The 18,390-nt window shown below is 42.8% G+C and overlaps 1 protein-coding gene and 2 long non-coding RNA genes across 3 annotated transcripts; all 3 read left to right on the forward strand.

The window, feature by feature from the left end:
* Positions 1-1,802: 1,802 nt before the first annotated feature.
* Positions 1,803-4,936, forward strand: LOC127317075 (uncharacterized). The gene is made up of 2 exons (XR_007860877.2): positions 1,803-2,470; positions 2,662-4,936. It is a non-coding gene; the product is annotated as an uncharacterized lncRNA (long non-coding RNA).
* A 2,225-nt stretch (positions 4,937-7,161) lies between these two features.
* Positions 7,162-8,496, forward strand: LOC127317073 (uncharacterized). Its single transcript, XM_071823939.1, has one exon. It carries the CDS (start codon positions 7,441-7,443, stop codon positions 8,494-8,496), a length of 1,056 nt encoding a protein of 351 aa, XP_071680040.1. The 5' UTR covers positions 7,162-7,440.
* Positions 8,497-14,329: 5,833 nt separating this feature from the next.
* LOC139833256 (uncharacterized) lies at positions 14,330-15,716 on the forward strand. The gene is made up of 3 exons (XR_011748662.1): positions 14,330-14,403; positions 14,722-14,824; positions 15,411-15,716. It is a non-coding gene; the product is annotated as an uncharacterized lncRNA (long non-coding RNA).
* Positions 15,717-18,390: the final 2,674 nt, after the last annotated feature.

An 18,390-nucleotide genomic window follows, 5' to 3' on the forward strand; every position in this document is an offset into this window, starting at 1 on the left:
CTTCTTCTACCTCTCTAACTCTCAATCTCACTTGTGTCTCTCACACAACACAGGATCACACACACACACACACACACACACAACCAAGGAAGAAACACACCCAGCTTTGCCAAGAGCTCTTTCTTCTTGGTCACACGATAGGCTACATTGTGGCTGCTGCCCTCACGGCTGCTTTTCTCATTACTCAGCGTAGCATATATATACAAGATGGATAACTCACACCACTAACCACTAACACACGTACTCCACTTCCTGGAATCCCTCCAGCATGCATACGACCCGGCCGAACTAACCAACTAACTAATCCATGCATCCACCAGCTAACCCCATGACCTATTCTTCTGCTAAGTCTCATGCAGCCCGTTGGCTTCAGGTCTTGTGCAGCTGCTTCACACAGCACTCGGCATCTCGCATGTACGCCGCCTCGCACGGGCACTAGCATCTCACCATGCACAATCTCGTGCCGACGACTCGCCAGCTTTGTACGTATCACACGTACATCTCGCCGGCATACAACTGACCACAGAACACCTAACTACATGCATAACAATGCAGATACATGAATCAAGATTAAAGGCTAACATTCACCCCCCTAATCTTGATCCTCCAATCTTCATCACGGTTCACCCGCAACCTCTCGCCGTTGACGACGCCCTCGCAGCGCCGAACTCCACGTCGTCTTGGCGCAGCATCACACTGCAATGTTTATTTGGCTTCACGCCAACTCTTCATGATGATGATGGCATCGCACCACCGCCATCGGCAACCAGCGGCATCACACCGCCGTCTCTTCTCAACGGCATCACACCGTCGTCTCCTTGTGGCAGCATCACACCACCGTGCCTAGCGCCCGACGGCATCACGCCGCTGCCGCCGACACCATTGTAGGCTTCAGCGGCATCACACCGCCGTCGCCTTGTCGCCGCAGCATCACACCGCGGTCTCCTCTTGACGTGGACGATGCCCTCTGGACGTTGATCACCACGCCGTCTTGCCGCACGCAGCGACCTCCTCCTCCTAGCAGCCTCACGCCGCAACCAGCCGCCGGCGACATCGCGCCGCCACCAGCCCTTCTTGCGCCTCCGGCCTCCATCTTGCACGGAGTCCACCGTGCCGTCGCCCTGGCCGCATCATCTCCCCCTGAGCCACCACCACAGGAACCAAGAGCGGAAGGCTCTGATACCAAATGTTGGCGCCGCATCTCGCGGCGCCTCTCTCTTCTTCTACCTCTCTAACTCTCAATCTCACTTGTGTCTCTCACACAACACAGGATCACACACACACACACACAACCAAGGAAGAAACACACCCAGCTTTGCCAAAAGCTCTTTCTTCTTGGTCACACGGTAGGCTACATTGTGGCTGCTGCCCTCACGGCTGCTTTTCTCATTACTCAGCGTAGCATATATATACAAGATGGATAACTCACACCACTAACCACTAACACACGTACTCCACTTCCTGGAATCCCTCCAGCATGCATATGACCCGGCCGAACTAACCAACTAACTAATCCATGCATCCAACAGCTAACCCCATGACCTATTCTTCTGCTAAGTCTCATGCAGCCCGTTGGCTTCAGGTCTTGTGCAACTGCTTCACACAGCACTCGGCATCTCGCATGTACGCCGCCTCGCACGGGCACTAGCATCTCACCATGCACAATCTCGTGCCGACGACTCGCCAGCTTTGTACGTATCACACGTACATCTCGCCGGCATACAACTGACCACAGAACACCTAACTACATGCATAACAATGCAGATACATGAATCAAGATTAAAGGCTAACACCACCGTAGATCCCCTTCACGCTGGGTGGGTGCACGACCACCAACAACAACGCTAGCGGCTGCTCCAGATCGAGGTCCCTGGTTTTTTCCATGGCAGCCCCACCACCACCGAGTCCGGGTGCCCTCAAGCGGTGATCTTGAGCGGCTATTCCTCAGTGCCATGTCATTGGCAGTGGCGGCAAGGGACTTCAGCCGGCGGCCAATCCAGAAGAGAGGAGGGGTCGGGAGCGTACAGAGTAGTTTTATCCAGATCCCCACCACTGTTTCATCAAAGGGAAAATAGAGGAGGCAGCGCAGCCGCCCCCCTTTAAGACTTCCCGTGGAGTTTCCTGGTCTCCGGCTGCGCGCGGTCGCTGGCCCTCTGGTAGGGGCGGCATGTGTTAAGAGGGCGAGGTGCAGAGCCGTTTTGATGGCGGCCCTTGACCCCGCCGGGCTGGTTCGCCATGTGGGCGCTCGACGACTAGGACGTGCCTGCTCCGATTTCGGGAGCGTGTCGTCGCATCGAAGCCGCTCTTCTTCCACCTGTACGACGAACAGGAAGTATAGGACGCTACCGTCATGGCAACAGATGGAGCATCGCAAGGACGGAGATTACTACATGCATCTGACACTAGCTGAAAAAGCACTTCTGCCCCGTTGCTACACCAAACAGATTCCACCCCAAGGAGCTGATACAAGGTACGTATTTCTCATCTACCTTTCGTTTCTGAGTATTCGTTCTGCAAATAGCTCTATGCTGATGAAAGGGTAAATAGATTCACAATCGTTTGTTTGTGTCTGAGTATTTGCTTTGCTAATAACTCATGTTGCTTCTTCCAATGAAAGGACCACTATTACCTATATTTTACTATACCATGTTCCTTTTGTAGATAATAATTAGGCAAGATCGCAAATTGGCATATATTCAATGGGTACTGGCCGGCTAACAATAAAAGATGTGTTTACCAGTGACATTCAGTAATCTACAACAGTCAGGGCGCTGCCACAATATTGTTTCACTATTCAGATGCTTTCTTGATAGGGTTGACATCTACTCAGGTAGTTCATAATGCAAGCAGCAGTAGATAGTTCTTGATGCAGGCAACGGTAATGCATGTTCACATATGTCCGTGCACATGTCAACTGAAGAGAAATTTGCAGTATCCTTTGTCTATTTGTATGGGATTTGGGATTTCTGCAGAAATGTTTCAGTCTTGCTATAGTCGGGGTCTCTTGCGAGGCGAGTGAATTTGGATTCTTTGTCAATTTGAGGCGCTGGTATTAGCTAAATTCTTCGCCATCTCTGCATCTGCTTTTGGTTTTTGTTAGTTTCAGGTGAGGTAGTAGGATTTAGGCGTTTTCGGAGCTTATTTTACTAGACAAGTTTTGATTAGCAATGTGGTGAGGTAGTATGATTTATGCATTTTTGGAACTTATTTTACTATACACGTTTTGATTAGCAATGTAGTGTTCTGCAGTAGATATATCTTCAGTTTCTGGGATCCTAATCATTGCTTGGTTCTCTTTCTAATAACTTGTGTTTTATGCTAAAATATAGAATGTTTTATTTGAAGTAGAATCCTAGCTTTTGTTTTGGTAATCTGTTTTCTGTAAATAGCTTGCAAGTGCTATTGATTGTCCTACAGAAATCCTCAAGATGCAGGGAGGTTTGAAAGTTATGATACTATTTGCAAAAAAAAAGTACCATGTGGCCGATGCATATTTACTGTATCCTCCATGAAAAATTAGATACTTTGGGAGACTTATGTAACGTAAGTCTTGAATCCTTATAATGGTCAGCATGTGCACATTTGGTTGTTGTATTGCATGGTTATAGCCTTATAGGCGTTTGGCGATGGTCATGTGGTCGATGTAAATATTGGTCCCTCTTTAGTCCTGGTGATGATTGTGTTCGGGCTTATGATGGTTCCTAATACCTTCCAATTTCTCGCATATGTTTTCTTCTCTACGCAGTTATGTTCCATTTCTGAATTTGTTGCAGATTCAGGGGTTTAAATTAACACGATATATGCTTGATGGGGATTAAGTGATGTACCATTGTATGTGAGCTTTTGAATGATATGCCAACCACTGTTCACATCTTCCTTTGCTAGAAGGTTAGCTGATTCTAACTTTTACTTCGAGCTGCTCCCGTCCTTGACCTGTGAATTGTTAGGTTCCCAAGAAATTGGTTCAACTATAATACAGTAGTCAGTGCACGAGACGGAGATAAGGCATCACTGCATTAGGTAGCTGTATTCACCGCAGGTTAAGAGTTTATTTCTTCAGTTATCATTTTTTCAATTTCCTCACAAACCTCTTTCTCCAGCTACAATTTTTGTGTGTCATGCACACGAATTGAAGGGATCATGTATCTAAGTAGTACTCCAAAGTGTTCAACTACAGGCTGATTTCAAAATGTTTTCACTAACAAGGAACTTGGAACTACTTGATCCTTTGAATGTTTCCATGCAGGACAATTCTATTACTCATAGGGCAAATCATCGATTGCGCGAACCAACTCAAGGAGACACTGTAGCTACTGTTTGGAACATTGCAGGCCCAAGAGTTTACTCGGATGCAGCGTGGAGAAGCAAAAAAGCCCCAGGTGACGAAGCAATAGGAGCTACTGGAATCAGAATCTTCATCCAATTTCAAAGAGAAGGCCAGAACTTCAACATTATGATCCAGGCTTCGACAGATTATTGTTCTTCGGCTTTGCAGGCAGAGGCCAAAGCTATGCAACTAGCAACATCAGTCTCAGAAGCTCTGCATCTTACTAGGCCAACCTTCCTAACGGACAACTTAAGCTTGGCAAAGGCGGTTGCAGATCTGAAAATTGACACCCACCACCTGCACTGGAACTGCAGGAACACGCTGGCTATGATTCTCAATTCCTTTACAAAACAGCAAAGCCAGGTGTTCCATATAAAGAGAGACTTGAATGGTGGTGCTCACAACTGTGCTCATCAGGTGCTTAGGAGATCCCTAGGTTCACCTATCCTAGACTGCTCTTCTTCAGCTCACACCTCTCCTCACTGTCCTGCTATCTCTTCTCTCATTGGAATAGATTGGCAGGGATTTGTAATACATGATGTACATTGTTGCTGAGTTGAGGAATGAAAATTTTGGCGCCTCGGGCGCCTTCTATGTTCAAAAGAAAAAGATTTTTTTTGCTAGAAACAGAACATCTATTGTTCTAACTTCAGTAGTAGATGCCTCAAAACTTCCCAAATAATTTTCCGAATAGCTTATGTCATGTTCTCAAGCTAACTCGCTTGATCTGGTTAGTGCAGGTTCAATGTTTTTGCAAGCGTGCTTCCTATTTTATTTTGTATTCTAGGGCCATAATCGAGTAAGCATAGGTGCCCTGATCTTATTACTTGAATATGTCATCAAATCCCAGGAAAATAGCTATCCACACACAAGTGTATTACATATTCTGCAGCATGTTAAATCATGTATTATTATGCCCATGTTACATTATCAAGGAAGCAAGCAGGCCAATATTCATGATAGCCTAGAGACCCTCATGAAACAATTTCTGCATAACGGTTAGAACAGTTGAAAATAAGAAGTGGCATGGAACGCTGAAGGGCCATATACGTATTACTTTTAGGTATGAAGTCCGCGTCCTCCTTATTTTCCATTATTATTGTCTGATTTCCGATACACTCTCTGATGCACATTTGTTGTGTTGAGTCAGATTGCTAAATGCAATGATAAACATGTACTCTCGAATTTTTGTATTTACATGATCATGTCACATACACTAAGTCCAGTCTTAAAATTATTGCTTACGGCCTTTCAAAAAAATATGGTTTTCTTGCATGCACAGAGAAGAAACGAAAATAACAGCATTATCCAGGAGATTCTGCTTCTTTCGTCGTAGAATGATGCAGGGTTTCATGCCATTACATCTGAAATTTTGGTTGCTTCCAGGAGTAAAGATATCTACTTGGGTTATAATATAATTTTTCTCTCGAAGATTGCATTTTCCTTACATAATCCATTTTAATTTGCAGATTCTCGCTCACTGGTTCATGTAGAAAGAGAATGTAAATTGCATCCATGTTTTCTTGGATTATTGGGATTGCTGAATGGAAAACACATTCAAGGCACAAAATCTATGAGAATCATGACAAGTAATTGTACCCAGAAGGATTACTGTCCTATCTCTATCTGGCGATCTGTATTGAGTTGATTTAAGCTACAACTGAGAAACAAGTTAGCTTTGAAAAAACAAAATGGTTATTTCTTGATCAAGGTTACCTAAATAGTTGAACATATTGAGTTCATTGCAGTAAATTGTTTTAAAAAACTACCATCGATGATGCAAATTTCAACTGGACCATATGAGATTATTATAGACATGCTTGCACTTCAAATGCAAGTTGGAACTAATTATTTCCTGAAGGACAACTGCATATGCAGTTACGCAATGAGATGCTGACAGGAATCTCCAAGCAGCATATTTCTTTTTAGTTGTTGTTCTCCTAGCTGGAATCTCTAGAGATGCCGAATGGAATCTACAATTTCTGTAAAATCATTCGTGTCCTTGAATGTTTTATGTGTATACTTTCTACTCGGTCGTTTAATGTCGGTTCTCTATTCCTTCAACTTCAGGTCCTATTTTGAACAAGCCAGGTTAGATGGCCCAGTTTATCCACACACACACACACACACACACACAAGTACAAGAGTCTTTGAAGTTTGTTCTGGTAGCCACGCTATGTCTGTAGGCTGATCAGTCCTTCATCTTTATGGTGTTGATGAATTCATAGAACAGTCTCTTCTGTATAGCAATAGCTAATGAGGTTTGGTTTCATATGTAGTTGTTCGACATAGAATACATTCTAAATGTCAATCAGATATTTTTATTTAATTTGCTGAAGTATTTCATTTATCATTTCTTAATCAATGCAAGTGAGCATACTGACAATTGACGTTACATTGCTGCTTACATTGCTGCTTGGAAAGGCATTCAGTTTTAGATGATGTGCGTTGGTGTATTGTCAGGGTAATGGCCATGTTCATGGTCAACCCCTTCATCGCTCTTGTAGACATAGCGAGTTGTCGCTGGAAAGATGACTTCGACTTGATCTTTGTATCTCTCTTGTAAGGCTTTGCGAATAATTTAATAAAGAAAAGTTGTGTGCATCCTTTGGATGCAGAGGCTGGGACGATGCTTCCATTTCGGAATTTTTTTAGCAGAAATAGCTACTGAATATCTAACTGATTGAAACTATTATAGGAAGGTGCAACAATCTGACACTATCACCAGCTTATTCCATTTCTCCTATAAATGTTCCAAGAGTACCCGGCCATCCAAGACACCTCAGAGGGGCAAACCAATCTGGTCCGTGCGTTTTACTCTGCTCGGTCCCACTTTTCACCACAGCCGTTCGATGCGTAAAAGATTTCCTCACCTGTTGGTTTTCTTAGACAGTCCATGACGCGTGGGACCAGACCTATGCGGGACCGACAGACAGAGGCAGCAACGATAGCTTGTTTGGGTCGCACTCTTTTCCTACGCGCGTGGGGCACGGTGAAACCCTAGATCGATCAACCACTCCCCCAGCCCAATCGGCTGGCCAACCAAAAGCCTCATCCTCTCCCCAATCCCGTGCCGTCTCTCCTCCTCCGGCCGCCCGATCCATCCAAGCGCCATGAGCTGGTGGTGGGCGCGCGCCATCGGCGCCGTCAAGAAGCGCCAGGACGAGAACGCCGCAGCGGCCGAGCCCACCTTACAAAGCGTCGCGCTCGTCGTCGGATCCACCGGCATCGTCGGCACCTCCCTCCTCGACATCCTCCCGCTGCAGGACACCCCCGGCGGCCCCTGGAAGGTCTACGCGCTCTCCCGCCGCCCGCTCCCGCCCTGGTCCCCGCCATCCTCCCCCGCCGTCACGAATCTGCACCTCGACCTCGCCGACTCCGCCGCCGTCGCCGACGCCCTCGAGCCCCTCAAGGACATCACCCACGTCTTCTACGCCGCCTGGTCCAGCCACCCCACGGAGGACGAGAACCGGCGGGCCAACTCCGCCATGCTCCGCAACGTCCTCTCCGTCGTCGTCCCCAACTGTCCCGCGCTCGTCCACGTCTGCCTCCAGACCGGCTGCTGTCCTGCTCGTCTTCTAGCTTGCCCATCACACACAGCAGGGCATAGGAGGAGGACGACCAGGAGGTGGCAGAGATGGAGCTCCTCCCTATTCCCCTTTGCTACAGACCAAAGGTACCACCGAATTTGTTCCGTTTATTGGCTTTTTATTGTTGGAGGTGATGCTAATTCGGTTCACACCGGCGATTATTCTTGGGCTGCATTTGGTGGTTTGCTGCATTTGGGTTTAGATAGAAGAGATCCAGTTGCATTAGGGTCTTTTTGTGAGAATCAACTTGGTGAAAAAAAGGTGTATGATTTGCTTGTTCAATCAATGGATCAGGTGATGACATGCCCTCGCTCGCTGATCTCGAGCTTCAGCCACCGTCTGGTAGATGTCCTGCGCAAGCCCGCTATGCCGCCTCCAGCACTAGGAGATGAGGCGGCTCGGAGGTCCGGCCTCCTCATATCCCTCTTCACCATCCACACACTCATGGCGGCGTACATTGCCCACCAGAAGGACTGCAGGCTCGTCGACTTTGTGTGTGGCATCATCCTCGTCAAACACAATGCCCATAACCTGCTACTGTCGCCGAGGTTTCTTCTTATGTTTCTTGGCAGCTTGTAGCCTTTGAGGCTCAGATTCTTGAATTTTCTTTTCATAATACCGCATGATTTTAATACTTCAAGGACATATGAATAGTATGGTTTCTCTCTCTCCTAGATTTGTTACTACCGAGAACGCTTTTGGTTGCATTGTCATCTGTTTTATTGAGCTCTGAATTAAAATAATACTGTATTAAACTATCCGTTGCATAGCATTAGCCCACCCTTTGTTCATACCTTGTATAAAGGTTGGTTCTGTGCTTTTTTTGTGTTCATGCCAACATTTTGCATGCCATAGCACCTTGGACAAAGTAGTTATTGTCTGGTTACCTTTAGATTTTTTGGCCATAGTTGCTCGATTTCTTCTCGGACATGAATGAGCCCCTCAGGTATGACAGATCTCTCTCGGAGGATCTCTGCCAGCATGAAAAGTTCATGTTCCAGCGAGAAGGCTCACCATCACCTACGTCATGTTACTTAGGTATAAAAATTGTATGATGGAATTTCTGAATAATAAGCACAATTATTTTCTGAAAAGTAGATGCCATGCTTTGTTTAAGACAGCATAGTTCAGTAATTATATGTGTATCCAGACATTTCATATTTAATAACTAGGAGCCACCACACCAATTTGGCGCTTTCTACCATCCGATCATGTAGTTGTAAACAATCGTGTTTAATATTTGTTTTTTCATTTGCAGTTATCACCGACAATAACTTCGTCTTCTCTGTGAGTGATATGGTTACGTAGAAGAATGTTGAGCTCACCAGGATGCAAGATGGGATGCAAGATATGGAGGTGGCCGGCATCTACAGGTTGTTGCCGCTGACATCATACTTGCTCAGGATCCTCATTATTAGTCTCGAGATGCGAAATCATAGGCATGACGCATGGGTGAATTTTGTTACTATGAGAGCTTCTCTGTTTTCAGCGCTCGCGGCATAAAGGCCTTGGTGCATCGATGAATTTTATTAGCAAGAGCCTTCTATATTTTTCCATTCAACTTTGCATCTTCCTTGACTTTCCTCATTTGATAATCATAAAAATGACACGCACGCGTAGAACTTGGATGAATCTCCAAGGGTCAAGCAGAGGGACCACTCATGCTTAAGCCTGCCAGCTTAAATCCATATAATTTCCTAAAAAGGGTGGATTTAAATCCAGATAATTTCCTAAAAAGGTTGTCGAATGTTTCAGGTTTTATATATTGTGACATTGAACAATGGAAATGGAAATTTGGTTTTGTGAGGATCTGGTTGGAGCCTTTGCCGTCAAGTTTATAAGCGGGTAAGAAAATAATGGAGGACAACGGACAAATTGTAACTGTAGTTACATGTAAAGATGAGCAAGATTGCATCGACATATTATATATATTTTGTGAGTTCATTGCAATAAGCAGAGTGATATTATAAATGAATCTATTTAAATAAAATGTTTTAGATTAGGTAGTTATTTATTCTGCTCATTTCCAACTTAATTTACTTAAGGTACCATATCTTCAGTTAACTTATTTGTTCAAAGGAGTGAGAGGGCACTTACTGCAGAATCTATAGGTATTTTCTACTGTTCATTTCTTATTTCGCATGTTAGAATGTCTATTCTCAGTTTTGGGACTTGATCAATACATGTGTTTTTGTAGCTCATTATATTTTCGGTCTATACATGTGATATAATTACATTTAGTGAAAAATATTAGCTTATGTTGAGGTATTTCAGTTTTGATCATTATACAGCCTTCCGAGCCCATTGTAGGATAAATAGCAAGGTCCTTTGTTTTCTTACGAAGTTTCTTCATAACTAATTGTGCTCGGAGGTATCTTCTTGCTGAGTTAAGGTTTTTTTTTTAAACGAAGACCATCTATATGAATTAAAGCTGGGCATGCTCTTGCTGAGTTACTTCTTGGGCCAGTTTGATTTTTTTCATTACGTTTTGTCAGATTCCTTTTATTGCATCTTCCGTTTGTATTTCTCCAAACTATCAGAGAACTTGGAGTTGAGACTAAGAATCTATTTTTATCCTCTTTTGTCATATATATCTTGCAGAATGTTCAGCAGGTTATGTGCTAATTTTTCCTCTGGTAAACAGAACTTCCTCTACGCAGGAAGTATATAATGAGTTTGATTGTGTGTTGATATTGAGTGCTCGCAAGAAATTGAAATAGGCTACAGATTAGTTTACTTTGGTAATCTATGTTCAGTAGTGTCCCAGATGTAGCAGTTCGCTTTGTAGCAACTTTGTTTCTCTATTTTGCATTAGTTGCCCTGTGAAGTGAACAAGGTATGTGTGTGGTTCTGGCTGAATACATACCTTCTAGAGTACTATGTATATGTATCTAAAGTTTGTTGTTACCCGTGAACATTTCTATTAATCAAATCCACAATGTGTCATTGTTTCAAAAGACCGAGTTCAGTTAAAAATCAGCCTTGGGACATGCTACGACAAGATTATCTAGAGAGTACTTTTGCTATTCCTTGCTTTTGTTAGTCCTGAAAAAACAGTGTTAGATATTGCAATAATTTTTTACATTTTCCTGATTATATGTAAATGTTTGTGATTTCGCTGTTTCGTTTTTATCGTTGTTATGCAAACTGTACATAGGTGAGAATTCAGCGGGGTCGTGCGCCAAGGCGCACATCCTGAAAAATTGAAAAATAGGGTGGGGAAGGCAACTACCACCGGCGGTTGTCTGGCTTGTGGGTGCATCCGGGTTGCCATTTTACAACATTAGAGATTAGAGAATGTACTGTTATGTCCACATCTGTATTGTATTTTGAATCGTTCCTTTTTCATGCATTGACGGTCGTTTCCTTGTTTTAATCTATTTGAGACATGTTTCCTGGTGTCAGCAACGCATAGGTACCATGTGGTTTACTCGTCTTATTTTTCTCCTCTTTTATCATGTATATCTTGGTGAATGTTCAGCAGCTTATGTGCTATTTTTCCCCTACTAAACAGAATTTCCTCTATGTAGAGTTTGATTGTGTATTCAGGTTATTGAGTGTACATAAGAATTTGAAACAGGCTACAGATTAATTTACTTTTGGTAATCTATGTTCAGTTGCATTTCCAAATAAATGTTTCACTTATCCCGCAAAAAATCCTCTATAGTTCAGTTGCATGACTTTAAAAAATCCAGTTATAGGACTGAACATATTTGACAGTTTTTTTCATGTAGATTATGTTGTCAGGCGCAGAATGTTGATGGAGGCATGTAAATCGGGGAAGAAGACCAGACACGAGCGTCCTCCTCAAGGGCAACTCTGATGGTGGGTAGCTCCGCCTACCTCGTCCGTTTTTCTCCTTCTCCCCCAGCTGCCACTTCCTCGTTGCTCTCCTGTGTCTCTTACCAGTGACATTTTTACCAATTGTGGCCTAGCTCTATCTTTTTTTTTCACGAAATATGATGATTATTTCTAAGATTTGTCATTGAGCATGTCTTTCACCTGATTTCATCTTCTTTCATGAAAGCCTGCAGGGCCAAATATTTTTAGTAGACATGATGCTGGCACGGGGAAGGAGGCCTGCAGTTTATGATCCTGTAGTTTTTATATTTCTGCTCCACTGATTTCATATGTAAAACTGTAAGATTTAACCCTACGCGATCAATGGTGACACTTTCAGGGGAACCGACTGTCAGTTCAGAATCAACGACAGTTACAACATTCAGTTGGTGGCCTATATTCTGCACCAACAGTAGACAATATTTGTGTTAACCCAGAAAAGTTTGGTGAGTGATGATGATGTCTCTAATTTGTGTTGTCTATATTCTTAACTATGTGTTGTGCAAAACCCGATAATAATACTTGCAGCAGCACGGTTTGAGAAGCTGGAATGTACTGAAGAAGATTACGAAGAAGAGCTTGAGTGTATTGAGAAGGTTGGAAATTTTATTCACTTGCTCGCTGCTCTATCAGTCTGTGCAAACATATTGTAATCCTACATGCTCTTACTTGTATATGCACTTTAATACCGTTTTAGGTCTTTTCTCCATGGGTTGAGAAGTGCAAGCAGTTTTGTTACATCTTGTTTCTTTGGTATGCTCTGTCAGTGGGCCAAGATTGATTCTTCCTATCACTTACATGTTTGTCTAATTTTTTAGATATTGGGAACCTGATATCCTCTTTCGTATGTTGACGTGTTGCAACAGTAATAGGGCGCATAGAGTTTCATGAGTGACATTGGCATGTGTGGTTATTTTAAGAGATGGATTTTCCTAGGTGGCATATAAGGAGTATTTCAAAGAGTCAAATAAGCTGACCGCCAATTGTATCTTTTTGCATTCAGATTTGTATTGAGTAACAGTCCCTGAAATCATTAATATGGAGGACGTTTGCACATGGTGGCACTTCAAACTGTATGCATGTCAGTTTTCCTCTTCTCATCTTCCATGCAAGGAGCTCAAATTGGCACATTTAACCTTCTGATGAGCTCGCCTTGCCGCAGGTTCAATTCGTTCCTTCACTATTGTAAGTAATCATGTATTAGTTAATGCTTATTCATTTTCATGCCGGCGAGTAACATTGACTTCATGCATCTGCTTCTTGCTGCCTTTGTTATATTGATCCGCGGGAAAAGGGAATTTTACCCTGCTAGGTACATGCACGTCTGTTTTGTTGATTTAGTAGAAAGGTTGTGATACCTAATAATTTTCAATTAATTTGTTGTCCTACCAAAGTTGGTTGGAAAAGAAACAGGCTCCTTTTTCCAGAGCCATTTTTTTAGCGATGTTCACAGCAACAACTGGGATCCCCAATTTTCCCATTGGCGTCTTTATGTTGGAGTTGTACTACACCGCTCTCTCTTTTCTGTCAGTGAATTGCTTGATTTGTTGATGCTCTTAGTTGGTTGTCCAATATACTTGCTCAGCTGAAAGTATTCTTGATATTTGGATCGAGTAGGATTCCCATCTTTATCTTCCTTTTTAATGCGAGTAAAGATGGCAAAGATACCATTATTCTCTCTTGACTATGTGGCTCCGCTGCATCTATTGTCTGCTTCTTTCTATATTTGTCTGATCTATATCAAGAGAATACTTGGTTTCTGTACTACATGCTGGTCGATGTCATTTTCTTAGTTGTCCTCTAAGTAGTGTGTGTCTCATGTCCTTGAAATACCTTCTGCTATTTTCATGCGTTTTTCTTCCCTTCTGCTGCATATTAAGACAAATGGTAATGTTGGACTCTGCAGATTATCAAGTACAGTATACTGGAGCATATCAACTTCTTAAATTTATGTTGCAGCCTAGAATATATCAACATCAAAAATATATCAGCCAGGTAATTAGTTCACATGGGCTGCCATTTCCCATCCCTTCCAACTTTATTTTTCATGTGTTTAGACTGATTGATGTCTAGACTATATCAGTTTCTGTACGGGAGAGATAGGTGGTTCTGGAGGTCGAGCAGGGAGGAGGGAGCTAGAGAAGCGGTGCAGCGACAGAGTTGGAGGATCAGGGAGGGGCTATGTTGGCCCGGCTCTGTCCCTCACGAAGATGAGCACATCTCCCTCCTCACCCCTTCTGAGCTGAGCTTCTTCCAACTCATGGCAGGGCTTGGTGGTCTCACAGGGGCAAGGTAGGCAATCAACACCGCCCCTTCGCCTCTCCTATTTCTTGATTTTTAGAAGGATTCATCTCGATTTGAGATGTTAGTTTGTGGTTGTATTCTTTCTCTTGTATCTCAGGATGTGATCATGGCTAAGATGAGGTGGCCTCACTGCTTGTAGGTTTTCCCACCACATGCTTGGTTCAGACATCTCGTCATCCTTAGGATCAGTTTATCCTATGGGCCTGTACTACAGTGTTTATCTGGCGGGGAGCTACTGCTGCCGGAGCAAAAGACACGTCTTCCCCGAGCTGAAGCCGCCAGCCACCGCTCCTGCTTGCTACTGCTGCCGAGAAAAATCGCAGGCTTCTTCAGTTAAACAAGGTACAACCCAGTCTCATATCCTTTTGTTGCCCATATACTAGCATCTGATCTGTGTATGCAACCTGCACATTAACAAAAGGCAAGGATGTCAATTTAATTAACCTTTCCAGTGATTAAATTCCTTTGTACTGCTAAATGCATGGTTCATTTCAAAGAGTATACAAGGGAATTGATGTTGCACGTATAAAGAGCTCCGAATTGATGAGGCTGTATTTTAGCCCATTTCCCTTTCGGTGTGTACGGAACAAATTTTGCGTTCCAAATAGTTATCTCAGTTGCCATCACTATTGTTATGACAACGCAATTTTTCCCCTGTAGATACTACTACTATATAATGGAAAAGTTATATAGGGCAAGCCTAAATCTTCACAGCACCTCCTTGTAGATACTACTACTCCATTATTTTCGGTGACATGGGAAGGTAAATGTACGCCAATACTGCCTCAACTTACTGCTTACACTACACATTTTAATTCATCACATTATCATGTGCTGTGAATTTTAAAAGCCACTTGATGCTCTTGTTTGCTGAAAGTTTTAAAGCGACAAGGCATATCCATTAAGAATTCGTTTCTCTTTTAACCTGTAGTTTTACTTGTGGTTTGAAACAAGATTAATTATGCTAAGATGACTTATTATACCCTACCATATGCATAGTCTTCTGCTCTCTCTGATTGTGTATGAGAATATCATCTTCTATCCGGGCGATCTTTGACTCTTTTTTGTCTGAATCTTCTGATCAAGCACTATCTAGCGCTAATAGTTCTATAGCAGTGTATATTTAATGTTTTTTAAAGGAATATATAGAATTGTCTTCAGTAATTCTTCATAAAATGCAACTTGTGTTAGCAGTAATTTTTTAACATACTGAAAGAGAATCCCTTTTTTAACACACTAGAGCTGCACCCCGTGTTTGTAAATTAGCAGTCTTTAAATCTCTCATAGTAACAGTTGAGCGATCTAAAATTAAGCCATAGGTTTGTAAATCTCTTCTCTTTTATGTGCAGAACTGATGCAGAAATTATAGAACCCTATGTGAAGAAAATTATGGATGAGAATCGTGGATAGAAGTATGGGTGTGGAGCCATGGGGTGTTCAAAAGTTTTGCATGCTCCTGAGTTTGTTCAAAATCATCTAAAACTCAAGCACCCTAACTTGGTCTCTGTGTTGACTTCTGGATTTTTTTGGTGATATCACCTGATCATGTATGCTGCTCAGTTGTGCGGTTGTGCCCCTTTGTCTTTGAATTCAGCTTTGTTGATTGTTATTGCTTTCCTTTTTTTCAGAATATTGATATAGTGATATTATTTCAACATTGGTAAGCTGAAACATGCCATTTATGTTTCTGCCTACCATAGTTTGTGAATCAGTCATTTTGTGGAATTGAACCAGTTCCGTTCAATTACGAAACCATCTACTTAGTACATTCAGCAATTGTTTTGTTTCTCTTGTTCCTTCAGGATTGTACATCTACTGATCAGTTAGGTCTGACATTGCATCAATAATCGTGTTATTCCACCAGAGATTTTTTGTGTTAGAAGGAAGGTCAATAGCGAGGAATGTTAGGAGAAATGCATTGTGGCTCTCGGGTGCTACACACCCCCATACTTAGAAAAATAAAATAAAAAGGTTAAAAAATCAAACTTTTTTGAAATAAAAAATGATCATGTATTGTACTTGTATAAAAATATTTCCCTAGGGAATTACTTTCATTGTATCCTTGGTAAAAAAAAACTCGAAATGCCCCATGACTAGATACTATTCATTTTATATTTGTCATAATTTTTTTGCCCTGAATATCATAGGAATTATTTCTTTTCTAAACATTATTTTTACGAGTATTAACTTGATCATCCTTTGTTTCCACGAAGATTCATTTTTTTAGCTTTTTTTAATTACTACAATTTTTGGGGTGAGTGTGTAGCACCTCGAGAGCCAAAAGTCCGGGTTAGTAATGTTAGGCACTAAAACTAAAAACTTATTTGACATTTTTTTCTCATGTAGATTATGTTGTCAGGAGCAGATCTTGCCAAATGATGCAAAAGTTGCTACAGTTTGGTAATTTTTTTGTTGTTGGAATGAATTGATTTGAAAGGAAAATCAAGCTCTTTGACATTGTCATAAGAGTAAAGCCTATGTATCGACCGGTGATTTTGTACATACTTAACTTTGTCTATTCTTAATTGTAAGATAGGTTAAAACTTATGTTTTAAATTCTGAGTTGATTCTGCCATTTGCGCGATAGTGCAACGCGAACGGGTCATCTAGTTGTAATAGTTCCGGTCCACATGTACAGTCCAATGAAATTAAAATTAATATTATAACTGATGTAGCATGCGAGCAATTCTGGTAGCACTGCCTATAGCGCCCTCATAAAGTATGATCATGTTTAGTACTCTATTTAGACGGATCTGGAGGGGGTGGTATCTTGATCTCTCGACCGCATATCAACCTTGCGCGTGTGCATGTTGTAAAAGGAGAAGAATCACCCGAGCAAGAAATGGCATCGAGTAAAGAAAAGGAACCCATGTGTCCATCCTAAATCGACATGCCACAACACACAGACGCACAGATATGAAATTAGATAAGATTATCAAAAGCAAAAGAAGATAATAGTGAAATGATAAACCAGGAACAAAAAACAACTTATATTATTTGAAGAAATAAAAAGGGAGAATGGAATGACTTCGACCAAATCTCAGGGACGGAAGAAGCAACACCTCCAATGCGTCCACAAGGGCGAGGGGATGAGGGGATCAGGAAACGTGTGTCAGGGACGTGAAGTCAAGTTCAAAGGCGATAAATTGGTGGAATACAAGCATGCATGGTCGTTCGAGCGACCGCGCCCTTCGATTAGCATTGGAGGGAGTAAAAGCTGAAGACCGCGACGATTTCGGACTGCTATGCCTCGCATCATGCCTGCTCTTGCTCCTGGCAGAAAGCATCGCTGCCGTTCCGCCCCACCTAGCCTCCCGCCACCTTGTGCCGCTCATAGATTCGACCAACCGTAGTACCTTCCACCACGCCTCCCTCCTCGCACATAGTGGTCCCGCTAGATAAAGCACGATGCATCTACGGACTTGACACCTAAAATCGAAACGGTCATCCACTTTTCTAATACTACCTCCGATTCAAGGAATAAGGCGCCCTCGTTTTACGTGCTTTTCGTTTGACTAAGTATTATTTCAAATATATAAAGATTGTTTGTATAAAATTAACATCATTAGAAAGTGTTTTTCAATACGAATCCAACGATACTAATTACATATAATATAACCAAGATTTTGTTGCTCAATTTGTATGGTCATAGTTCGTTTTGGAACACGTGTGCGCCTTATTCTTTGGGACGGAGGTAGCGTAACATACATACCTAATATGGCTTAGTGCTCATGTAGATCAGTGGCTCACCTTAGGGAGCCGTATCTGCCGACCTGGCACTACATGGATCTCAGTATCTCACACATGTCGTGGTAAGGTGTCGCTCATGCATGCATTCTTTTACTTGTCAATGGATCACCAGATCGTGATTGCTCATAGCTACACCAGATCGATTGATATTGGATATTTGGATGGGATCATTAAACGTACGCGCAACAACGGTTCATCAAGTACACGTACACGCGCCTGGGCCAAATCGAGCTATCCACTCGCTTCCGCGACGGATGAGCTGACCTCCCGCACTCCTCGCAAGCGGCGCCTTCTCCTCGAAATAGCCTTTCGTCCCGCTATATTAATATAGCAAACGACCCGATACAACGAACGCGCTGGGGCCGCAGCACAACACCAAGCCCAAAAGGAAACACAAGAGAAAAGAAAGAGAAAACAAAGCCGACACCGGCAGCTTGACAAGAACAAGAATGACTCGCAACCGCTGCGCCCTCCAGAGAATGCTACCACACTCCTAACACGCCGAAGCGCCGCGTATCAAGCAACACCTTCAACCAGGAAAGTGACGACGACGCCACTGCTGCCCGGACTGGTCCTAGG

Source organism: Lolium perenne, chromosome 7 (assembly GCF_019359855.2).
Source record: "Lolium perenne isolate Kyuss_39 chromosome 7, Kyuss_2.0, whole genome shotgun sequence".
Lineage (NCBI taxonomy): Eukaryota > Viridiplantae > Streptophyta > Magnoliopsida > Poales > Poaceae > Lolium > Lolium perenne.